The following is a 27,285-nucleotide window of genomic DNA, read 5'->3' as shown; positions in this document are numbered from 1 at the left end:
ATATATATATATATATATATATATAATATTTTTTTTTCAATATATATATATATATAATATACAAAATTCAACAAAAATTCCTACGGTTATTAAATTTGTATTATTAAAAAGAATTTTTTTTTATATTTTAAAATGGCACAAATTTCAGTTTTGTGCAGTGATATTTTCGGAAGTTATATCGTAAAAACGCCAAAGTTCAGCTTAATTTTTAATAATCAAAATTCTAAGTAAAAACTAAAATAAAATCGCTCCTAGATGCCCATTCGAGACGTCCAAGATATTAATCTTTCAAATTTGGTAATTGTAGATCAAACACTCAGACTTGTAGAGCCCCAACAGGCACATTCATTTTTATTTTTAATAAAGCAGATCACTGCGGTATATCCAGTACAAAATGGAACTATTTTTTCAGTAGCTTCAGGATTGACAAATAATGGTTAGAATGTAAAGTAACTTTTACGTGCCACTCTTATGCAAGAAATAGCAAACAATTTTACCAATCATCATCCATATTTCTTGTTTAACTTCTAATAGATTTTTTTTGTATCAAATTCACATTTGATTTAAAAATTGAGCCAAAGCACATGATTAATTAGGTACCTTTAATTAAATATGTATGTTTATCTTTTTTTAATGTTTTGTAATTTTTTAATGTCATTATATTAAATTTAATTTTTTAAGAAAGATCTAGCTTGTGTTATAACTCGTAAATTTTGTTTTAATATTGAATGTTTTTTATAGATACGTAATTGATTAAAGTCAGATTAATTCAGTCATTGATTATTGTCAGAAAAAGCAAAAAGATTTTTCAACTTCTCCCACTCACATTCTGGTAATACAACAGAAGAATCTAAAGGACTAAATTACCATAAGTGAACAATATTTTTTGTTATATAATAATTCAGAAACCCATTCTGTGGATAGACACGGATCAAATTTTGTTTAAAGTAATATATTGCTACCTAAAATAAAACTAGTTTTAAATAAGAATAGTAAAAGTAAATATTTAAAGTTGTAAAAGTTTTATATAGTTCAGTCTCGGTTAACCGGACTACGGTGTGAGACATTTCAGATAAATATATTTGCTTTCCATTACGCCACGAATATCTATCACTATTTTGACTTTTACTACATATGAATGTTCAAAAAAATGAATGAGTGAAATAAAATATGAAATATTTTCCTTGTAAAACCAATAAAAACTATCTTCATTATATACACACACTTTTTATTAAAATTACATTTTTAAAGTTACAGTAATACATTAATATATAGATATATATAATACATAGAAGTACATGTAGTAGTTGTACAACATACTTAATAATAATTTATAGTATTTGAATTAGTCATTAAGACAACCTCAGAAATTTTTATTTGTTTCTCTTCATCTCTCTCAACGTTTTCGAACAACAATCTCCCGCCATCATTTTATTTGGAAAACGCCAGCAAGTTTTGAATAACAATCTCCCGCTGTCACAAGCTTTGAACAACAATCTCCGTCATGATTTCATTTGAGAAACCTCAGCAAACTTTGATTCTCTGCATTGTCCAATGAATCTTAGAATACATTTGCATAACATTTATTTCTGTACAACACAAATGAGCTACTTACAGAATTCAAAGATATTTCGGGTAACCCGAGTATCCGTTAATCCGAGTTCGTTTAACCGAGATTTTATTGTACTGCCTTTTGATCATTATAAGAAAAAAGATTTTGTAAAATTAAATTTATCGTTTATTATTCAAAAGAATGCAATGTTGTTCAAAGAGTAGTTAAATGAATCGGAATTGTTATCACCTCGATTTCTCGTATATTTCCAGAAAAGAAAGTCATTTATAGAAAATGCTAAAAGTTATCGCGCAAGCAAATAACCTTGGCATGTTTAAAAGATTTAAAATTCTATTTATCGATTGTAGGTTCCTATAATTTATGTACTAAATAGTTATATTTTACTCGTGGATTTGGCAATTTTTGTTTGTTCTGTTCAATAAGTACATTTCCTCAAAATGATAAAAAGTTAAGCCTTAATAAAATAACCGGGATTTATAAAATATTTAAATTTCAATAAAAGGCTTAGTTATGTTCTTCTTAAGAAAATCACAGAAAATCAAATAAGAGAAAATCAACAAATAATAAAGATAAAATCTTATAGGAAAAGGCAATTGAAAACTATTTTGTTCTCAAACAAAATTTAGTATACTATGCAGATAATTGCATTAAAATAAAGAATTAGAATATTTTTACCTTGTATGCATATTTTTTATGTAATACGATGGTTTTTATACGTTTGATTACATTTCAATTACCAGTTTAAGTTTTATAATATTCAAAGAATAACACTAAAAACTATTCTAGAGTATTTGGAAAGCACCCATTGTACCACTGTCAAATATATAATTGGAAAGTTGACATTAATTTTGAACGTGTTGAGCAGTACAATTGATGTTTTTATATAAAACAAAAATTTTGCATGGCGCTTCAAAATAAAATCATGGGCGTTGTAACAGTTGATTTCTTTCTTGTGCCTATGTTGCCTTCCTCATCGCATCTTTCAATCAGCATACGAGATGCTTTTCGTATAGCGGAATCTTCATAGTCTTCTGGTGATGAACATGTTCCAAGTATGGCGACATGGACTACGAAAGTACCGTTTATCCAACGAATGTTACAGTCACAGTGAATTGGATTATCTAGGTGGAAAAACAGTTCGATTTAAAATGAATAATCAGTATAATTATATTTTAGTGTATTTCAGAGCATGGTGAGATATTTCTGTTTAATTTGGAATACATATTTTCATGGAATATATTCACTAAGAAGCGTTTCTGATATTCATTAAATAATAGATTAATCCAAAAGCGAAAAATGTCTTTTTTGATGGAATTTTGTAATCATTTGCTAATCGTCTACTTTTAAACTTTTCTTTTAGGGTTCTTCTAGAATTTATTAATGTTCTCTGGCAATAGTGTTTTCGTTTGTATTCTTGTTCGTGACGCATTTTAATATTGATATATAACGTATATAAGTTGTAATTCAATTCAGCCGCTTTTTAAAAATAATTATTCTCTAACCAATGGAACTCATGTCTTACTCTAAATTCTCAGTTACGTGGGCTCTTATTTTTGTTGATTTTAACACGGGCCTGCTTCGGCAAATTCTCTTTTGAAACTAAATATGAGATTTTCAATTAACCACGTCTATTCCCTTTTTCCATGAAAATTATTTTATTTATATCAACTAAATATGTTAATAAGTAGTTGTGTTTGTTACATTCTTTACAGAGCCTGGATTAAATAGGGAAAATTTAAGAAAATATTTGCATCAACTTGGAAACTATTTTGATAATCTTCAAGATTGTTTAATTATAATTAAAATTCCACTGATATTTAATGAAATAGTTTTACTGAAAATCATTTTATTAATTTTTAATAACTCTATAAGAGAAAATAAGTAAAAATGTCAAAGACAGGAAGAAAAATCTAACTATCTGAGATTTCTAATTTACTATTAGAAATTATTTGTAATAATATGAACATCGAAGTCAGTGCCATCACGAATCTATAATTCCATGGTGGTATGGCAAAATACATAGTATAGTATTGGCTCCCAATTTAACAGAAATAACTTTCCATGAATATTCTTTAATAAGATCGAATGAATGTCACAAGAGAATTTTATTTAACTATCGGACGATAATTTTCACACAGTATAAAAGTCTTATGACAATCATTGGATGCTATGATCTACTTATAACAATTTTAATGGTTTCTCAGGTAAATATTTGATGTATTGAATAATTTTTATATAAAAAGATATTCAAATGTTCAAGTAGCGAAAAATTCTCCAATTTCCCCTAGAATTTTTGATTTTTTAAAAATTATTTACAAAGAATTTTTTTTGTATTTAGCATTTAATAAAACTACATTCAGGGTTGCGTTCTTCTAATGTAATGATATGCGAATGTTCGATAAGAACAAGAAATCAAAAAACTGTCTTAAACCATTCATTCTATTTATAGATTTTACTAAAACTTTCGCAAAATAATTCAAAATTCAAAATTTTTTTCATATTATATTTTCTTTAACTACTCTTTTAGGTTATTTTTTGTGGTGAGACCAAATGGCTCGATGGCATAAATCTTAATGAAATGAGTCAAGTTAGTCTTTTTATACAAAAATAGATGCAAATGTTTAAAAATAAATGTACCCATAAGCATTTGATAAGTGCTTCATTCAATTTGTATTTTACTACATTATGTGGCAACACTAGTGAAAATAAGAATTGCGACGTTGTCTTTTATAATTTAGAATGATCTTAGAATTTTCAAAGTTCAAATTTTTCATTTATATGAAGGACATGTTTTTAGTACTTGTTCCTAGGCGGTAGTATCAATGTTAATGGCCACGGACAGCTTCAAAACAGATAAAGTAATTCGGATATGGACCAAATATATAAGGATATAAATTATGGTCTCTGATTTTGCTTTTTTCAGGAAGCTGTCAAACCTGAATTTCGTTAATGGAGTGAGAAAAAAATTGAATGACGTCGAGATCTTCAGGCAAGAGAATGCCTTAAAATCTATTGAAGTGGTGGGACTGGCTTATCTACTGTAACATATATATTTGGACTTTGCAGAGAGTCTCTGAGGCTGTTGGGTAAAGGTCACAGGAGGTTAATGGCTGTCTAGCGCAGTCTGGCGATAAGTTATTATTTCTCTATCGAACAATTTTCTTTTCTCAACTAAAAGGCAATAAACGTGAGATCAAACTACAGTGGGAATGAGAATTTTATTGATAGTATTTATTCCACTACTTGAAAATATTCCTTTCAAAATATAATAAATGTTCTGTTTTAACCGTCGTGTGAAATGGCAGTTAAAGAAGAATAAGACTGGAAATTAAATGAAAAAAATGTACGGCACGAGGTAATTTGATAAGGAACTTTCAAAATCGTTTTTATTGGATTGCTAAGGAAACAATGATAAACTAGAAATACCAGGAGAAGGATCACGGAGCAAATAGTAAGACTTTTCATTTTAGGTTATTTTATATCATTTGCTTTACAGAAACTTTGTGAAATACATATTTGTATTGTACAGAGTGGAATTATTTCCCCCTTTAGTAGAAAATCTATTAACAATACCACCACCTCGTAAAAAAAGAATATTCTGCAAAATCTCATTTTTAAATTCGTTCAAATCATTTATTTTTCCTTCTTTAAATATTTTATCTCTTTGAAAAAAATTGCTTTTGAAAAATTACATCTCAATGCAATTATTTTCAGCTAAAACAAGGGTATTTAACTTTGTTTTTGCAATGAAATTTTTGTTGAATGTTGATAAAAACCTATTTATTCAAGATCCGTCTTTAGAAAACTATTGTTCTGAAAGGATTTGCAATTGCATTTTGGAAAATATTATTTATTTTTTTAAAAGTTATTGTGTTAGAAAAATAAGAGAGTATTAATTTGAGGATTCTTGCCTAACATGTAAAAAAAAAATTAAGTTTAAATTAAAAGTTATTTTGTTAAAATTAATTATTTTCTATAATTTTTTTTTATCATAGTAAGTTTTATTATAGTAAGCTATATATTCGTTGTCCAAAAGTTAATCCTAAAAGTTTAAAGTCCTTTACAAGTTTCGTAAAAATAAAATAAAAAAAAAATTTATAGTGCCAATTTTTTAAGTTAAATTATATGCATGCATATTCTTAATCTATACTAATAATAAAGATTAAGGTGTGCTTATCCGCAGGCCAGATCGCTTAACCTAGAGCTACCAAACTTTGCGTATATAAAGTTTGATGGAGGAGGATGTGCACTTCTGAGCTTTTTTTTTTTTTGACATTTTAATTGAAAATTAAATAAAATTTTGGCGTTTTTCGCAATAACTTTTGAAAATATTACAGTATAAAAATGATTTTTACATCATCATAGATTCAAAGCATTATCTTTTTAATGATACTAATGTTTTTATTCAGCAGAGTGAAAATGGTTAATGCAGCACATTGGCCACCGACTGGAATCTTCACCTACACCTCTTGAAATGATGTTTTCTTTTAATGTTCTGTATATAAAAATATGAATGAAAAAGAACTCAGAAAAAGTTTAAGAAAAAAAAAATAAAGATTTCATTTATTTGAAAAAAATGTTCGGAAGTGCTATGTTTTTATTTTATACATATTTTTTTTTCAATAAATAAATTTTTTTAAATTTTTACTCACATTTTCAGCAAGAATCCTAATAGTTTTAAAAGAATATTTAATGTATTCGGAACGTAATTATCACATATATTTAACACTAGCTTTTACCCGCGACTTCATACGCGTGGAAATAGATTGGAATTTATAGCATCAATGGCTTTATCTTTCGTTACTCCGGTGCATGCGTGTTTTTTCAACGCCAATTGCGGCAACACAAATGTATGAATTTTCTACGCCAGTTGGGGTTACGTAATATATATTATAAATTTTTAATTTCCTTTATTCTGTTTTATTTTAATTCAAAAGTACTTCAGAATGAATCCGATAGATCGATTAATTAACAATGTTTAATTTTAAATGCACTAAACACTAAGAAAATAAATAGAATCGTTTGAAATATTCGGTCGAAAACACGTTAAGCCTAACCTGATTAGCGTGGGGAAAAAAAAACTGAAGCCTTATTCGTTTTTGGCGGGATTTGGCCTCAGATTTTTGGCGGGAAAGTTAGTTTTTAATTAATAAAAAAATAACCACTCAATTAACCGGAATAAATAGTAGCCTATGTCCTATTCCAGTCTATAATCTACCTCTGTGCTAAATTTCATTTAATTCCGTTCAGCCATTCTGACGTGATTGACGAACAAACATCCATCCATCCATCCAAATTTTCACATTTATAATAGTAGTATAGATGTAGAAATATTTAACTTAATAATATTAACTTGATAATAAGAATATTAATAATAACGTGTTATAAGAATATTTAACGTGTTAATATAAAGAAAAAAAATTAAGAATTGTGGAAGAAATTGTTGATAAAAGTCACTATTAAAATTGCAGACATATTTTCATTTTTGTTTTACAATCCTGTTCTTAAAACAAATCATTATTGTCAAAGTAGATTTTAGGAACGAAAACAATACATTTAAATATGGGAAAGACCTATAAAATATTCAAATCTATATTTAAAATATTATTAATAGGAAGAAAATTTTGGAACAGATGGATCGACTTCCTTCGTTCAAAGGTTAATAGAAACCTACCAATTAATTTTTAAGTCCATATATCACTCTGACAATTTAAAAGTCCATAAATCACTCTGACAATTTAAATTATATTTATTGAAATTTACTTACCCGTTAAATCAACTAGAGTAATACTACTAGGTACATTTTTCCAAGCTACTTCCTTCAGTTCGACAATATCGTTACTCGCCAAAATCAAGGATTTCAGTCCTTTCAGGAAGCCAAACTGCTTGCTATCAATTTCTTTTATTTGATTCCAGCTGAAAAATAAAAAATCAAACTGTTATGAGAAAAGTACTTAATGTATTTTTGTGATGAATGAATGAATATTCGAGTTTTATTTAATCATGTCCCTGGCTAAACGTACAGATGAAAAAGATAAAACTTTCATTATATTTAAAACTTGATCAGCGTGAGTGGTTTCTCACAAAACTTTCTCGCATAGTCTTTAAATAAAATTTTGTGTCCCCCCCCCGCATAATATTGTGGATTCATATAGGTATAAACGCAAATATCTTGCATGGCATTGACGAACTGTAGTTATGAAATATAGATATTTGTTGTAAATCTAACATTTTTTTTTCTCCTGAATCTTTTATATGATCTTAGGCGATGAATCTCTGGCATGTAGTTAATATAAAAGTATCAAAAACTAAATATGTATTTTGAATGCAGTTTTTGACTGACTTAATCCAAAATTTCTTAGTAATTGACTTAGTTTTAACAATTATAACAATTGTAATAATATCACGTATTAATCGGGTTTTCGCGTTTGCATTCATATGTAAGTGCAGACCGATAGATGGTGAACTCTTAGCCAGTTTTGGTTCAAAATTGGATACGAATACATTATAGATGCTAAGCATGTGAATTTTATTTATCATGCTTTTTACGCTTTGTAGATATCATCGAGTTTATTTATGCTAGACAGAAGGATAGATATACTTCCACCGAATGGATTTCGTTCAAAATTTTAAAAAAATCGGCAAATTTATTGTCAAGTTTATGTAAAAATTTCATCTGCGTAGCTCAAAGTGTTTTTTTGTTATCGAATCCACAGACAGACGGACGTATATTTGCCTTTCGGATTCTGGAAGATTTGAAACGTGGCGATTTGTCAAAATCTCGAGTTATTATATATTTAATATTTATTATTTATTATTATAATTATTTAATATTTATTATTTATTATTATAATTATTTAATATTTATTATACTTCGTATAATGTAAAAAGTAATTTAAAACTTCAAAAATGATATTCAAAATTCTATGTACGTATTGTTAAGAGAGGTTAGAAACAAATAAGCCAAAATAAAAAAAGGAAAAAAAAAATCCAAAAACCAAGCCAAAAATACTTAGGAAAGTTTGGATGGAACAGTTAACCAATGAAACAAGACACTGTTTTCTAGTATTGTAAATTAATGTTTATCACAATCTTTGAAAGTCCCAAGAGGTTATGAAGACCATGCAGGAGTTGTGAATTCTTAGTTGCACTTTGTGTAAGGCACGGCTAAAGGTAATTAAATGCTGCAACATATTTTATTTTAAATGCCTGGCATTTTCGAAAAAGTTAGACAGTCTCTTTCTACCTCATACTTCAAGTGTTTCCACATCAAAGATTCTGACCGCAGTGGCTGACGAGAAGTGAGCTGTCTTCTTCTTTATGCTATTACCTGTCCATTCACCACATCTTTTCATCTTAACAAATCTACCTAGCCATTCGAACCAATATGATGGAATAACACAAAAAAACAAATGCCCCATACTAAAAAAAAAAAAAAAAAAAAAAAAAATTAATGCAGGATATTTTTGCAGGATATTGAAAACCTCCTTTCCCCAGATCCAGGCCAAGAATAATTTCTCTATTTCCACCAAAATTCAGTTTACCTCCATCAAGTTTCATCGATATTTTTCAATCATTTTTGCTAAACATCTTAATAAAGTTTTCATCCCCCCCCCCCCTCCCTCTCTCAAAATAATTAAGAATCTCAGGCCGTGAAAGCTGAGTAGTGCTGATACTTTCTGCTGAGCCTCGCACATAAGGGTTTTGTGCTTTGTAGTACAGAGAAGAAAATGGAGAGTACATTTCGGACATTTTTTTTAGTTAACTGCAATCAAAACTTGAAACGGAATTGAAATTTTAGTAGAAAGATTACACTGTAAGTGTTTTTGCATAATAGCATCCACATGTGTGTGAATGTTCAGACCAACAGACAGTCAACCTCGGATCTCTTTCAAAATTCGATATAGATCCACTCTTTATATGTTAAAATTGCGTACCAGATTTTATCTATCTAGCTGTAGTTATCGTAGTCCCTTGCACAAGAGAAACAGATAAATTTCTTAAAAGTGCACTTTTTCAAAATTTGATATAAGGAGTGTACACTAAATATCATCTGTCAAACTGAAAGCGATTTTGAGTAATCGTATTTACAGACGAACAGACACAATTCCAAAAATGTGTTTTATCTGACTTAGGAAAGTTTAAACGTGAAGATTCTTCGAAATCTCGAGTTCAAATTTTTTGATGAATATTCTTTTTTTGAATAATTCGTACATGGGAAAATCAAAAACGGCCTGAAATCAGATTGCACTTAACATCGTGGTAGTTCTAGTACAAACACTATGAACTCCAGCAACAATGGGATTTGGCATAGAAATGCTTTATAAACGATCAATGAGTTTATTTATCATAATTTTCTACTGCTTTTTATATCGGCTTTATGTTAATTGCAATTTCATTGATTTTTCTCTCCTACACTACAGCAGTCTCATAAGCATTACAATCAACTTTAATTTATGAAATTTCGGTCACTATCAGATGAGTTTTTAGGTGTTTGGCTGCCATATAAGTCAGTGATGGACATAAAATATAAGAAGTTTATTTTCGGAAAGTTGATTTTTAAATTTTCACAGGATCAAATGATTAATAATAATAATTAATTCATTAAATGATAATTAAATGAATTTTTTTCAATGATTTTCAAACGGTCAAACGTTTTACATCTTAAAACAAGAATTATGTCGACAAATCTTTATAATGTTTTTCGTTGAAGTAGAAAAAAGTGATTAGTCTGCGGATGGGCGAATTATATATCAAAAGATTTTATCCTTAAACTAATTTAACTTAATGCTTTTCATTAGTTCCAAGTAATAATCACTAATATTTCATAATCACAGTGAATTTAGATAATATCATTTTATATTTTCTGTTACATAAAACAGGACAGAAAATGTTTGTAAAGGTAAAAAAAAAAAAAAAAAAAAAAAAAAAAAAAAACAGTTAATTTCGAAATTTTGATAAATTTTCGCTTTTTTTTTTTTTTTACCTTTTCCAATATCGAAGGAATCTTTTCAGGAGTTATATCTCTCTGTAAACATGATATTTATATTTAAAAAAAAACAGGAAGAAAAGATGAATAAAATTTGATATTCCCTTTTCACCAAAATTGTAACGTTTTATCAAAATGCGAACCAAATAGGTCAGTAATTAGACTGTTTACTTGAATATGAATCTTTGTGGTATATTAGAACCCAAATAAGGTAATTGGATATATTTTTCAAATTGTTTTATCCCTGGAATTACAAAGATATGCCAAATTTTGGAACAGTTTCGTCAGTTGGTTTATTAGATATAGTTTGGTTCGGTTTGGTTATATTAATGTCCCGTTAGAAGCAACACTAGGGCTATTTTGGAACGGACCTCGTAAGTTTGAACCACGGTCAGATGACGGGGACGACACCTGAGCTGGCACCCCCCTCTCCACACCAGCGGCAGGACGTTTGGTCATAACGGATTTAACGTGCAACAGACCTCCTTACACGACGGTTTTTCGGTGGAATCGGGACACGAACCTAAAATCCTCCGATTCCGAAGTCGAGACCTTACTACCAGGCCACCGCGGCCCTGATTAGATATAGATTTTGTTCTTTAGAAATAAGTGAATTTCATAATTTGAAAATATAAGAAGTTAGATATGTGAAATTGTATTTAACCTTTCGTAGCCTAGGTATTAATAAGTGTCAAAATTACAATCAAATTGCTCAAAGAAAAGACGCATTTTTCCAAAAAAACATATGCAGTTCTGTTTAAATGATCAAGCTGTTAAATGCAACTAGTGGGTGTCGTCTACTCAAAATTTTCTCGCATGCCCTCTAATAAAGGTGTTATCCTCCCCCACCCTCCACATAAAACTGAAACCTTAGGTAAGGACAGGAATGCCCAGCATGGCATTGGCGAACAATAATTTTGAAATATTGATCTTTGGTGTGAATTTAGAATTTTACTGAATCGATAATGTGATCCTTGGAGATTTTTTTGGCGATTAATCCCTGAAATGGCTAATAGTAATCGAAAATCGAATTTGTATTTTAGAAGCGTTTTTTCCAAACAATTGACCAAAATTTTACAAAGAACTAAACACATAATTTACACAGAACAAAATCATTTACCAAACTTCATATATTTAAATCATTGCATTTTTGAGTTTTTGCGTTTTTATGCTTGTGATAGTACAGATCAACAGATGGTTAACCCCTTAATTGACTGATTTACAAATTCGATAGGCAGCTACGCTTTAGATTTTGAATCTATGTACCAAATTTTATCTATCTAGCTCTCTTCGTTTTGTAGTTATTGGTATAACTTATCTTCGAATAGTTTTCCTCTGAAGTTTTCCTTCCAATTTCACTGAAAATTGGATATAAATTTACAAGTTTATTCTAAAGTTCACATACCAAATTTCATTCGTCTAGTTCAAAGCGTTTTGTATGCAAACCAACCGATAGACATGCATAATGCCAAAAACGTGTTTTTTGAGCTCAGTAAGGTCTGAAAGAAGGAAATTAGTCAAAGTTTCAATATCGGATTCTTTGACGATTAAAATACTTCGCGCACAAGAAAGTAAAAGACACTATATGATGGAATTATTCAAAGAAGTCGAAATCTGAATATTCCTGCTTGTTTCATAATATACCTTATAAGAAGCATTAATAATCAATCAGCCAGGACAAGAAAAATGCTTTCGATTTCTTCCCTACGACCGCCTGCACTAATGTCCTTCTGTCAATTATATTTGAATTTATTGCCATCTGATAAGAATTGCGGCGCTACATTTTTCTGTATCTTAATGGTTAAAAGATATTTCGCGTTATCGTAATGGTCTCTAAGTAAAAGAATTTTTAGTTTGGTAGTAATGGTCTGAAGGCTAACTTGAATTATAGAGCTCCTGAATTGCACTTTCAAAGAAGTAAAAAAAAATGCCTCTGAGAAATTCTTTTAACGTTAAATTTAGTCTTTCATTTATTTTCCTTTTATGAAAACTTTTCTATAAAGAACGTGAATTCCACTGCATTTCCCATTAATTTAATGGAAATGTAATTTACTGTAACTTATTATTTTATTTTTGGAATTCAGAAAGTTTTGTTTCTGCAATTTATTTGTTTTTGAAAAAAAATTTGCAATTTTATTAAAGTGAGATATAAAAATAATTCAATTGAATTCTTCTTGATCCTTTAATCTCGTCAAAGGACTCAAGTATTTGTTCATCTTGAACAAATACTCGAGAAGTAAAATTATTGATTTTTGGTGTTTTTAATTCAGATGTTATTAAGAATTACTTGATATATCCGACATTCCTTCAAACTTCGGTGGAAACGGAGTGCACTAATAGAATATTAAATATTTAGATAATTATCACAAAAAATTCACTAAGAAATTTTAGTTTTTAGTATTTGAGAGTAAAGTTTGAAATAATTGTGACATAAATAATATTTATAGCAAAGATTAAAATTACGGCATATCAAATCAACTATTCAAAACTAAATTGATGCAAATCTTTTGCTAAGAATTAAGCATACATATATTAAAATATTTACACCCGATGAAATTCAACTAGAATATCGTTTGCAATTTGATATATATGTCAAATTATATTAATATCGTATGCTAAAGAAGCGTCTTAAAAAATTACTGATTGCCACAAAGGATTTTTTAAAAACTGTGACAAACTTTTTTTTTGAATTAATTGTTAGTTATTTTCAAAGAATTATGCAACATTTAGCCAAACATTGTGAGTTGCAAATTAAACATGCATTTACAACATGGAGTATGGTGTTTTGGATATCTCTGTTCAGCCGAAAATTAACATTTTGTTTTTATTTATAGAGATTTTCAGTCAGTTCATTATCCTTTCTTTTATTGTTAGAAGATTTTCTTATATTATCATATAGCAGATAGAAGACGATAAAATGAATCAATCAGAGAGTTAAATGAGAAGATTAAAAATCTGTAATACTTTGATATTTAATGTAATAAATTTAAAACTTATTCTAACCATATTTCCAATACATTTGTATTAAATTTATTGAAATATAAATGAAAAAAATTTCTAGCAAGTTTCGAAAGCTCGAATAATGAAAGATTTTGAATGAATAAAAATTTCGCTGTTCTAGAGTCTTTCTTAGAGTATTTCACTTTATTTTCTTTTAATTACGTTTCAATTGCTCAAAGGTTTTAAATTTACGTTTTGAATGTCTCTATATTTCCGCTTAACATAAATGTATTGATAATATACTAAAAACCCATAAATTGCATATTTTAAGATAATTAAATACGAAAGTCTGATAAAGCATCTGACTGAAGTTTAAAACCTAAAAGTTTTACATAAGTCTTGATAGTAAGAAAAAAAAGATGAAAATATGGTTATGAATGTTAATTTGACATAATTTCAATAAATTTTCCTTTTTCAATTTATTTAATATTCCGTATGATTTAAACTAATTTGTTCTTAGATTGACAGAATATTTTATTCTGACTTTCTTTCATTTAGCAATTTAGTTAAAACATAAGAACCGGAATCACATAATGTTTTAAGTGATATTTAAGTGCCAGTTTGAATTTACAGAGAATATTCTTTTTGCCAAAAATGAAATACAATGGAATATGCTGTCACAATGGTCTTCCAAAATTAACGTAAGATTTGAATTTGCACCATTCTTGCAGTAATGTGTTGGCAATCCTATTAAAAAGACGATATGACAACTGATAGTTTAGGGCTAGTAAAAATGGAGCATTACACGATAGAAAAAAAGTGTTTTCATTGTTGAAAAATATTTCAAAAATAATGAAAGTCTGGCGGCCATAATTTCAGAATTGGCCTCCTAGATCGTGTGATTTAATGCCGTTGGATTTCTTTTTATGGAGTTATTGGAAGTCAAAGCTGTATGCCAACAAGCCCACAAACACGCATGTATTGAAGGAGAAAATTCAACTCTGAATCAATGAAATTCAGCCACATTTATGCAAAATGGTCATGGAAAATTTCGACAAAACATTGTGTATGTGCCAGCAAAACCAAAGGGGATGCTTACTCTCTGTATCATTCCATATATAACCCTATCCTGTGTATTTTACGATTCAATAACAATATAACAATTTAAAAAAAGACTGTACTTTAATGTACTGACTGTATTTAATTCAAATCTTGCGTTAACATGTTGTTCTATCGCGTAACGCTCCATTTTTACTAACCCTAAACTATCAGCTGTCAAATAGTTTTTTAATAGGGTGTTCAACACTTTACTACATGACTGGTGGTAAATTCAAATCTTACATTAATTTTGGAAAACCTTTATCTATATTTCTCGATTTATTGTTTCTAATTGAATCAAATTTCTTATCTTTTAAATACAATTTTTTAATGCAATAGTAATATTAAAAGTTCACTATTTTCATTTTTTATGTATATGGCATTTTAAATTTGCTGAATAATATTATTGAAAAGAAAGTAATTTTGATCTATTCCAATAATAATTTATAATCGCATTGTAATTTTTGATAATTATATTATCATTTGATTGCATTGGCTTTTTATATAAATTGTTAAATAAATGTGGACATTTTATCCTACATAACAATGTAATACATTCAAAATGGTACAAAAATATTTTAGATTTTCAGCTTTGTTTTGACATTAGAATATATGTAATACTTGAAAAAAATTAAAAGAAAATGATATAAGAAAGATTATCTTACCTGATGTCTAAAAACTGCAAGTTGTTTAAGTCGGTAGTCACGAAGTCAAAGTATTCTAGACGATTGTGAGAAAGATCAAGCATAGAGAGTTTTTTCAATTTCTTTAAGGCATCACGGTGGACAGAAGTGATAGCGTTGTGGGTCAGATTTAGCACTAACAATTCTCTCATGTCCAGTGGAAACATATCAGGTCCAAAGTTAACCAGCTTTCCATGGCTATATTCGAAATGTTTTAATCTGTTCATACACGAGATCCAAGGATAAGCATTGCCTTTCCCAGTATCACATAAAGTGCACATTTTTTCTGATATTGAACTGTTGACAACTGAAAATCTGTTGGAAAGAATGGAAATTACTTCGTAATAACAGTGTTTGAAATTCGAATTGATTAGAATAATAATTGACGAATTAAACAGTGAATCTTGATAAATTAAACATCCATAAAAAATATATTTTTATGTGTGCCTCGATATCTGATTAAATCGAACTCGACTAAGAAGTGAGAGAGATTAAGACTAATAGGTAATTTGATAGAATTTTAAAAATGAAGTAAAAAAATTATTTAAGTATATATATACTATTTACTATATAATTAAAATTTTTTTGTATTATTTTTCCATTTCTGATAATCGTTAAAATAAATGAGGCATCATTAGATAGAATAAACAGCTTTAATGGAATTTTGTTAAAAAGTCTAAAAATTCAAAAGATTTAAAAAAATAAACAATCTTCCAAAAGCATTTAAGAACTGAAACTAAAATTCCTGCATTTGACGTAATAATTTCATTATCTTTTGCAATTTTTGTATATAAAATCTAAAACCTTTTTTTTTTCCTAATTTATAGTACCAATGGACTAAATACTTTTTCTGTTGATTTTTAATTAATTTTTTATATATAAATTTTAATATTTTCATCGCAGATCCAAAGCAAAAAAAAAAAAAAAAGCACGCCTTCTTCACTATATTATTATTGGTTTAATATTTCATGTCTTTCCAATCTTGACTTGTAAAGGGACAAAATGAAAATTTATGTCCCAACATTCATAAGTGTTATTTTTATATAATTTAACTTTTAATAGCCTCGTTTGTAGCAATTTTTTTTTATTTCATGGACTTCCTTTTTATTATATTTTAATTTTGGTTGTTTGTTTCAATTTTTATCGTCTGCATTTCACACATGGTATCACTATGCAAAGAAAAAAAACAGAGGTAGAATCAATGTCATCTGTTCTTTTAATATCGTTTTCATAACTTTATTTTAATTAATTTTTTTGTGATTTTAATTTTACAAACAATGCAGTGAATCACTATTATTTATAAAAAATAATGGTGAAAAGAATGGCGAAGAACGTTGAATGACATCTTATAAGTGAGTAAAAAAATTTGAATCCATCTTTAGAACAGCGAAACATTTTGAGGTTTTTTTTTTTTTTTTTTTTTTTTTATAGATGATATTTTTGTTTTTTGAAATAGAAATGATATGAAAATTATATAAATTTTTAAAACGCAGATTTCCTTAAATATTAATTAATAAATATAGTATGCATTTTATGCATTATTCCACTATAATAGATTTATTCTATCATTTTTTTTAAAAAATTAATTTTTAGCTAGAGGTGAACTTAAGTAAATAACAAACATCTTCAGTTTTTTGATAATAATATTTTTATCTTTTGAAGCAGAAACTGCATAAATTTTAAATAAAGAATATAATTCTTATGATACAAACAATCATGTTTATAAGAAATAGTGCTTCGTACATAATTCGCATTGATGTGTATCCGATTTCATTTTCCATTTCCTCATCTTTTTTTTGGTACAAAATTGATAAATTTTGGTGGAATGTCTGCCATGAAAGTTAAGAGTTTTTTTGTTTTCTTTGTTGTTGTGGTTTTCTTATTTTTTAAAATTATTTCTCATTTTTTTTTCTTTTTTACGGTATTGATTGTCATTTAAACCATAATGGAAGACTACACAGCTTTTAAATATTCCTTTTGATGTTCTTTTTCGGTCTTTCTCATGTATATCACTGTATTCATATCTCTCTTTCGATATCAGCACTGAAATTTGTAGCATCTTCTGATTGGTTTTTATTTAATTTTTTTAAAATAGATGAATAATAAAATGATTTTTCCCCATAAAAGTATAAGATGAATATGACTTTTCACTGCACAAAGGCTATTATATCTAAAGATACACTTAGTTCTGTAAATTGGAGTGAAAAATATGGCCATATCAGTAAATTTTAAAGTGTCTTTTTCTTGGTAACCGGAGAATGCCTTAAAAGCATTTCAGTTTATCATCATATGTTATTCAATATTTTTAAGAAAATTAGAAACCGTATCCCCCGTAAACATTAGATATCGCCTGCTTGGTTTAAAAAACATGCAAGTCGTAAAGTAGATATTTTTTCAGAATCCACTAATAACTTTAAAATGTACAATAAGAACAAAAATTCGATTAACTGACTTAATAAGGGCTTAAAGTAATATTTATCGATTTTTTTTTATATTAGAATCCAAATAAATAGAATTTTTATAAGAATTTGGACTTACGAGGTTTTGAAACTACGTCGATAATATTGTACGATACCTTTACAGCGTTATTCAATATTCTGTATGCCTGGCAATATCATGAAGCTTTTGTAACAATGTTGTAGGGGGTTTAGTGCTATCGGGATATTGTTGGTGTTTGTACTAGTCGTTTGGCATTCATTATTTCGATGTCGTGAATTAGTAGTCAAAGAATCTTTCCTCTGATCAAATCAAATAAATTTCAAAACTAAGAGAAAAGCAGGAAAGAAGAAATCTAGATAAAAATCATTGACACTGTCAATTTTTTTAAAATTTTTTTTACCATTGATTTATGGTGCTATTTGAAGAATTGCATCCGTAACAAAGTATAATTTTTCTTTTTTACAGAAATTATTGATTTGATTTTTTTTAAATATGTTTAACTATATGTTCAGCATTCAGAACATCAAATACTGACTGATTTAGATATTTTTCAGTCCTACATAGTTCACGTTATGTAGCCTCAATTTTAAAATGACGGCCAACATATTTTTTAACTTTAACGATTTATTTTGTCTGTTAGTATATTTTTACTTTATTAATTTTGTAAATATGTATTTGTTTTTAATTTTCTATTATGCCCCAGACTATCCGGTATCTACGCTTGTAAACAATCTTTTTCAGCAGACGTTCGGTTTTATAAATATTCTGTGAATGCAATAAGATGTTACGAACCTGGGCAATTAATATTTAGCAAAGTGTTAATATTATCTTAATATTTTATTATACATAGAATATGTATTTTTTACAAACTTATTTATTTGGCAACTAGGAAACATTTTTTAATCGATCTGCATGCGCACCCTTCTCAATTTAGCGGCCTTTTTGGAAATCCGCTACTTTAACAGCGTGGAGATACCATTCATCATAATTCTTGCTCTAATAGGAAAAGAATAGGTCAGTCTGTTTTCCTCGATGGCATTAATTCCTCCGCTTTCGATACGCTTTTTAATAGACTAATTGCGCCATCTATTGAAAGAAATTTAAAACAAGGCTATGCAATGATAAAAATAATAATTTCTTTTCCTCCTTTATCAGCAGTTATTTTCTAGCTTTTCTTTCTTTTCTTTTCTTTTTTTTTTTTTTTTTTTTTTGTCATTACAATATAAGACTTAGTGCTGACCGTGTATATTAGCGTAGTCTCTGCGGATATAAACAATCGGAAAAGGAACACAGGAAAAGGGTACTGAAAAATACGAATACCAAATTTAACCCGCTATCGATAACAGATTTAAAAAAAAAACGGTCTAAAAATTAAGCAAGCTCTTGGAAACTTTAAATCCTGCAAGCTCTTGGAAACTTTCAAATATAATTTGTACAAATCTTAATTCAACAGTTTAATCGAATTTTTAGACATTAATTTTAACTCAAATTTTTCCTGCTCAATCTTAAATATATGCATCTTCCTATTAAATAAAAATAGAGTAATTAAAAGCACTATTCAAAATTAGATTTAGGGGTGTCTAGCGGAACTCCGTCAATGGAACTCCATTTCCTGTAACGTGTAGCGGGAGATAACAGCAGCAGAACAGATGAACGCAAAAAATTAAAGAGCTCTTTTAGTATTATATAACATCATAATTTATTAATTTAATTTTGCAAAAGTTGATTGATAATTTTGAGCACCTAATACGTTTTGAGCACTCTGTTTTAATTATGTGTTTTATAAAAAATGTTGTTCGTGTTTGATGTTATGTATTCTATAGAAAGTATTGTTCGTATTTGATGTTATTGTTGTTCGCGTTCGATGTTATGTGTTTTTGAAAAAGTGAACTAACCTAACAAGGAATATTTTGAATGGATGATTAATTTCAAAATAAAATTGAAATTCTGAGTTTTTTCTAAAGTTTTTGTAACACAAATTATAATTTTTTTTTCTTTTACTGGAAGTTTAGTCTTATAAAATATGTATTAAAATATCTCGAATAAATAAATTCCATGAGCAAAATTTAAGTAAATTATTAAAAAGTTGTAAATATTTTTAGCAAAACTACGGGGGACAAAATAAAACAGTTAAAACGTGAGGCTTTGATAGATATCGTATGAATAAATTGAAAATTTAAATAACATCTATAATCTATTTTTAAATTTTTGTGCACTATTTTGTATTGAACTTTATGACTTGAATCTTTGAATATTTTTACTATTTTGTTTTGTACTCCACATATTTTTTTAAATAAAAGATTATTTTCTATTTTTTTTAGTATACTAGCAAAATGAAAATATTTTGTATTTTGATTTCTATTTTTTTAATTTAAAAAAATTTCATAATTCATTACCATTAATATAATAGAATCTAAAAATTAATTTTTTTCTCAAATTCACTACTAGATGGAGCTTCTCGTATGAAATCAACATTTAATTTAAATATAAAGTAACTTATAAAACGGCAATTAAGTTGTGGAAACGTTGAAATATTTTATCTTCATAAAGAACACACAAAATTGTGCAAAATTTCAGAACTCGCAAACAAAATTCCATCTTTACAAACATGAAACAATTTAAGTTAATTCAAAGCGTGTAAAATCTTACCTGTTGGTCACAGTGTTTTTACACGTCAATTTTGACTGGCACGCAAAACAAGACGACAATGCAGAGTCGTAAATTTCCATTTCTTTAATTCTTAGCAACGTCAACCAGTCTGTTGGCAGCACTGCCTTCGTTTCTGTTAACCCATCCTTGTGGGCATCCCAAAATGAATTGTATATATGAAACTGATCAATCTGAACCGGCTTCAAGGAGCGCATGATACTAAATAGAACACCGGAATGAGGTAAATGATGACAGTTGACGATAGTATGCATGAGTTTCTTGTTTATTGGGACATTAATGCAGTTGCAAGGATATATATCCTCTCTGGGAGGACACAGCGTACCACCGAAGGCAGTTGTAGAGTAAATGACGATCAGAATTAGTGGAAGCATTGTGAAAAATAACCTGAAATGGTAGAGATATAAATGAAAATTTTAATGAGCTTTCAGTTTTATTTTATTCTTTTAATTCGAGTACAAGTTGGCTAATTCGAAACTGATAAGTCAAAAAAAGAATTAAAGCATAAGTTAAACAATAAAACAATTAATTAAAAATTTGTATGAAATTTTAATAGGAATTAATGAATAATTTTTATGAATATTTAATGAATGATTTTCAAATATTTTATATGAAAATTTGAATAAAGAAAAAAGCGTCTGAAAAGGAGTCATCAAATTTTGAAGTTAAAAATAGTATAACAAAAGAGTTTATTTTTTTAATGTCTACCTCTTTTAATAAATAGTAAATCATCTTTACAAATAATAAAGATGAATGTATGCATGTGTTGGTGCAGTACAGGTCAGACCATTTGATCTATACCTATTAAATTTGTCACATATATACTTTGGAGGCTAGAAATATGCACTTCTGAGTGATTTTTTTTGAATTTTTAATTAGAATTTTAATTAATTAAAAGTTAAGTGAAATGTTGACCTTTTTTTCTTTTTAACTAACGGAATTATTACAGTAGAAAAATAGTTTTTGCAGCATCTTAAAATTCAAAACATTATCTTTTCGATGATACCAAATTTTTTGACATATAATTTTTTTATACTTTTAAGCATTTTTAAAAAATTATTTTAAGCATATTTTGCAACAATATATTTTATTGTTGATATTACACTCCAACCATTCGTAATGTTGATACTAATATTTCATTTTTTCCTCATTGTTTTCCAATAATCAAGATATAGAGATTTGATTTATTTTTGTATGTTGAGTAGGTTTCTATATAAAATACGCTTTTAATAAATTTTTGATGTTTTTTTTGTACTTCAGGTTTAAGTTTAGAATCAAGCAATGTTAAAAATATTTTAAAATACTGTCGCTTTTTTCTATGAAATAATTGGATTATAAAGATGTTGACAGAAGGTTAGGGAAATGCGGAGCACAATAAATAAAAGCATTGTAAGGCATTTGAAATAATGCAAGTCATTAATAATGTAAATTATAAATGTACATATATCAAAATTTGAGGTTTAAAAATAATTTTAATAAATTTTAAATAAAAATTAAAAAAAAATAATTTTAATAATAAATGTTTAGCAACCATTAATCTAGGCGAACCAAATGGTCATCAAAAGCGACTAATTAATAAATAAATAATCAAACAGTATGCAACTTTATTAAATATAATAATTTAAAGTTTAATTACTTCAAAAATAATAACTTAAATTTTCATTATTTTTAAAATAATAATTTAATAAATATATTAATAATTTTAATAAACAAACGGAATAAAGCAATTTTAATGCAACAATTATACTCTGAAACTAAAGTAAGCAGTAGAATCCACATTAAACGCTTTTGTAGTTTTTAAAATATATGAAAATATTTATTATCCTTTCTGTTTCATAATAGTAGTAGTAAGCGGATGTTTAAAAGGGAATAATTAGTGAATCATCTGTAAGTTATGTTGTAGTATAACATTGTAAAGCCTTCAATGAAAGTTGATGTTGCATGTCATTTATCGCTTTCATTTTTTAGGTTAACCTAATTATTACGAATTATAACTATTTTTCTAATTTCTTTCACTGACCGAAATCGTTTTATTTTCGTTGAATATCACCCATTGTAAAAGTAAGATGAAGAAAGACAGTTTTTAAAAAAAGACCGAGTTGCAAGTCTCGATACATCAAAAGAAAATCGAAAAGAATAAATGTGCAGTTACATTAGAAAAGCAATTTAAGTCATTAATTAAATAGTCATATCAAGAATTTAGAAACTCGCTTCCGGAAATAATTGTCAAAATGAATTTTATGCTAATGTAGATTCCTTGAAAAGAAAAAAAACCCATGGACATAAATGCAAAGTTTATGGAGAAAAACTTGAACTATTTCTCCTGTCAGAAGAGGCACCATAAAATCAATAATTCATGCCATTGAAGTTCCCAAATCTACCTTATCCCGCCTTTTGTAAAAAAGGAAAATTCATAAAACGTTTCAAATATCATCAAATCAATCGAAAAATAAGAAAGCAAAGCTTCGCAATCAAAGGATCCTATCTACATGTTTAAACTACAGTAACGAAATTATTAAAAATCCAGAAACTATCTGAATATTCAAACTAAAAATTAGAAGTAATATTCTAAGTTATTGTTTAATTTAATCTAACTTTTTAATATCAAGTATAATAATATATTATATTTATTTTCTTTTGTTATTAATCCTATGGGACAAATTCATTTCGTTAACTGCTACTATTATTATGGAACAGAGGAATTGCTTTTTATCGATTACATTATTCTGCAATTAACTCCTAGAATAAATTAAAACGTTAGATAAGTTATTTATTTATTATCACAAATTACGGTCATTTTTAACGCATGAGCAAAATTCATAAATATAAAATATTTTTCACATTTCATTTCGAATTTACCAAACTAAATTCGAATGATAAATAGTAATTTAATATCATATAAATAAAAAATACACGGGAGCAAAAAAAGTACTTTTATCGCTGACAATTTGAATTTAAAACGTCTGAATTAGCCACGTTCCATTATATTTGATGAAGAACAATTCTTAACCATTTAATTTGAATTTTTTTCTTGGAAAATTAGTTTAATTCTTGTCAAGTCTATTAGCTTCAAGATTTCAGAAAAATTTAAAGGAACATTAGCGTTTGCAATCAAAGGAATCTTGAAAATGAAAATATTTCGGAAATGTTTCAATCCTTTCAAAATCGTTAATGATGAGATGATTGTTATTTTCATGAAATTATGTGCATTTCCTCGCACTGGGTGGATCTTTACGCAGTGACAAAATAAAAAGTATTTGAAAAAAATTCAACTAGCATAACAAAGTTGCATCTAATGAATCAAAATTGAAATTTATTTGCCCGAAATGAATATTCAAAAATGATGAAATTTTAACTCAAAAGCATTTGCCATAAAAATGATAACATCCTATAATTTGAAGAAATGTACAATTTGTAGAGGGGAAAAAAGTATCTGAACTCAACGAAAATCTACGAACTCCTTCAGAAAAATTAAAATTAAAATTTGATATCTGCTGAAAGGTTTTTTGTTATCAATTGCAGTTTATTATCTTCTTAGCATAGACTCAAGAAATATCTTTGTTAGATTGGATAAATGATTGTTCCCATTCATTTAAAAGAATTCTTTCAAATTCATTAATTACCTTCTGGTCCAACAAATGCCACAATTTCTCGATTGGGTTTGGGTTAGGAGACTGGAAAAGCATTTTCAATCTATGGGGAACTTCATACAACAATCAATTCTTTAATCACCTTTGCTGTGTGCTTGGATTTTTGGTCTTCTGGAACCGGAAATCATTTTGTAGACCTAATTTTGATGCAATATCAAATGCACATCTAGCAAAATGTTCACATTTTTACGTATAATCAGAATAACATCAATGAACACCAATTTAACTGACCAATTTCCAGACATGCATCTTCAAACCATACTTTCCTCTCTCAATCATAATTTGAAAATCTCAATCTTCTTTTACATTTCCTACAAACCAACTTTTTGCCATCAGATCCAAATATGTTAGACTTACTCTCATCACTGAATATTATAGTTTTTCCAAAATTCCAAAGATTTACAATGCAATTTTTCCAAACTAGAACCTTTCAACGTAATTTTAAAACTAAATTTTAATCAGCAGGAGATCTCCCCCTGAATAAAGATGCTATTCCACTTCTCCTATGTAAAATAATGGAACATGCTGTCAATGTCAATTTTGCGCTCAGTAATAAGAGAAAGAAAACTAAATATGCATTTAAGATGCATTTTTTTTTTTCAACCGGCTGGCATCAAAATTAGACGCAGAACAAAACTTTTAATAACAAGATTACATATCGAATGTCATATATTTAAATCGTTGCGTTTTTGAATTACCGAGTTAACATGCACAGAAATGTGCAGATCCACGGACGGTCAACTCTTTTTGACGAATTTGATTCATAAATTGATAAAAATACATAGGTCAGAAGTTAAAATCATATTTATCAAATTTCACTTATTTAAGTCGTTGCGTTTTTAAATTACCGAGTTAACATGCACACAAATATGCAGATCCACGGACGATCAACTCTTTTTGACGAATTTGATTCATAAATTGATAAAAATACATGCTTCAAAAGTTAAAATCATATTTATCAAATTTCACTTATTTAAGTCGTTGCGTTTTTGAATTACCGAGTTAACATGCACACAAATATGCAGATCCACGGACGATCAACTCTTTTTGACGAATTTGATTCATAAATTGATAAAAATACATGCTTCAAAAGTTAAAATCATATTTATCAAATTTCACTTATTTAAGTCGTTGCGTTTTTGAATTACCGAGTTAACATGCACAGAAATGTGCAGATCCACGGACGGTCAACTCTTTTTGACGAATTTGATTCATAAATTGATAAAAATACATGCTTCAAAAGTTAAAATCATATTTATCAAATTTCACTTATTTAAGTCGTTGCGTTTTTGAATTACCGAGTTAACATGCACAGAAGTGTGCAGATCCACGGACGGTCAACTCTTTTTGACGAATTTGATTCATAAATTGATAAAAATACATACGTCAGAAGTTAAAATCATATTTATCAAATTTCACTTATTTAAGTCGTTGCGTTTTTGAATTACCGAGTTAACATGCACAGAAATGTGCAGATCCACGGACGGTCAACTCTTTTTGACGAATTTGATTCATAAATTGATAAAAATACATGCTTCAAAAGTTGAAATCATATTTTTCAAATTTCACTTATTTAAGTCGTTGCGTTTTTGAATTACCGAGTTAACATGCACAGAAATGTGCAGATCCACGGACGGTCAACTCTTTTTGACGAATTTGATTCATAAATTGATAAAAATACATAGGTCAGAAGTTAAAATCATATTTATCAAATTTCACTTATTTAAGTCGTTGCGTTTTTAAATTACCGAGTTAACATGCACAGAAATGTGCAGATCCACGGACGGTCAACTCTTTTTGACGAATTTGATTCATAAATTGATAAAAATACATGCTTCAAAAGTTAAAATCATATTTATCAAATTTCACTTATTTAAATCGTTGCGTTTTTGAATTACCGAGTTAACATGCACAGAAATGTGCAGATCCACGGACGGTCAACTCTTTTTGACGAATTTGATTCATAAATTGATAAAAATACATACGTCAGAAGTTAAAATCATATTTTTCAAATTTCACTTATTTAAGTCGTTGCGTTTTTGAATTACCGAGTTAACATGCACAGAAATGTGCAGATCCACGGACGGTCAACTCTTTTTGACGAATTTGATTCATAAATTGATAAAAATACATGCTTCAAAAGTTAAAATCATATTTATCAAATTTCACTTATTTAAATCGTTGCGTTTTTGAATTACCGAGTTAACATGCACAGAAATGTGCAGATCCACGGACGGTCAACTCTTTTTGACGAATTTGATTCATAAATTGATAAAAATACATACGTCAGAAGTTAAAATCATATTTTTCAAATTTCACTTATTTAAGTCGTTGCGTTTTTGAATTACCGAGTTAACATGCACAGAAATGTGCAGATCCACGGACGGTCAACTCTTTTTGACGAATTTGATTCATAAATTGATAAAAATACATACTTCAGAAATTAAAATTATGTTTATCAAAATTTATTTATTTAAGTCGTTGCGTTTTCGGATTTTCGCGTTTGCAGGCATGCGAAAGTTCAGACTATCAGATGGTTCACCCTTTGACGAAATTAGTTCAAAATTGAATACGAATTTACATTTTAAATGTTAAGATGTATCCAAAATCAAATCGATCTACTGCTTTCCGTTTTTCAGTTGCCTTGTTCAACTGCATTGGGACAACCGTACGGACAAACTTTCTGTGAATGGATTTCATTCAAAAGTTAATAGACATCCAGAAATTTGGTGTAAAGACCACATACCAAATTTCAATCCTCTAGTTTAAAATATTTTTAAATTATCTTGTTCAGAAACATACTGACATATTTACTAAAATGTGTATTTCAAACGCAAGGAAATTCGAAACGGTCAAATTTTTTGAAGATTATAATCCTTTCCTTTGAGTTTTTTTTTTTTTTCATAGCAATTAGAAATTGAATACTGTTATAATTATTTATGAGGAGTTTATGCTTACTTTGAAATTAAAAACTAATATTTAATGACTATGCCATAGTTGAAATATAATGATTATGATTACAATATAATTGAAATACATTAGCAATGATTAATCCGTCATTGAAATACAATAATTCTTATTAACTCACCTCATAATAAAGAGACAAAAGATACCTTCACCTTTTATGGAAAATACAAAATTCTACCTTGATATTTTATTCGATGACAGACATTTATATAGTCTGCTTTTTGGAAACTTTATCAGTTTTCGAAAGGGGAAGCCCCTTTCTTGTCATCGCAAATAACT

The 27,285-nt window shown here is 28.0% G+C and overlaps 1 protein-coding gene across 1 annotated transcript; it reads right to left on the bottom strand.

Moving 5' to 3' along the window:
- Positions 1 to 1,211: 1,211 nt before the first annotated feature.
- On the bottom strand, positions 1,212 to 27,285 carry LOC129964051 (slit homolog 1 protein-like). The gene is made up of 5 exons (XM_056078720.1): positions 27,128 to 27,285; positions 20,372 to 20,776; positions 15,266 to 15,598; positions 7,341 to 7,489; positions 1,212 to 2,694 (listed from the first exon to the last, which is right to left on the bottom strand). The coding sequence occupies exons 1-5, from the start codon at positions 27,130 to 27,132 to the stop codon at positions 2,483 to 2,485; spliced, it is 1,104 nt and encodes a 367-aa protein (XP_055934695.1). The 5' UTR covers positions 27,133 to 27,285; the 3' UTR covers positions 1,212 to 2,482.

The sequence above is a fragment of the Argiope bruennichi genome, chromosome 3 (genome assembly GCF_947563725.1).
Source record: "Argiope bruennichi chromosome 3, qqArgBrue1.1, whole genome shotgun sequence".
NCBI classification, from domain to species: Eukaryota; Metazoa; Arthropoda; class Arachnida; order Araneae; family Araneidae; genus Argiope; species Argiope bruennichi.
Note: the sequence above shows the minus strand (reverse complement) of the source record. Positions and strands in the feature narration are given on the sequence as shown.

Coding starts and splice junctions, on each gene's coding strand:
- LOC129964051 (XM_056078720.1), bottom strand. Junction 15,599..20,371: donor AAAAACACTGTGACCAACAG/GTAAGATTTTAC, acceptor TCTTTCCAACAG/ATTTTCAGTTGTCAACAGTT. Junction 2,695..7,340: donor TACTCTAGTTGATTTAACGG/GTAAGTAAATTT, acceptor TTTTCCACCTAG/ATAATCCAATTCACTGTGAC.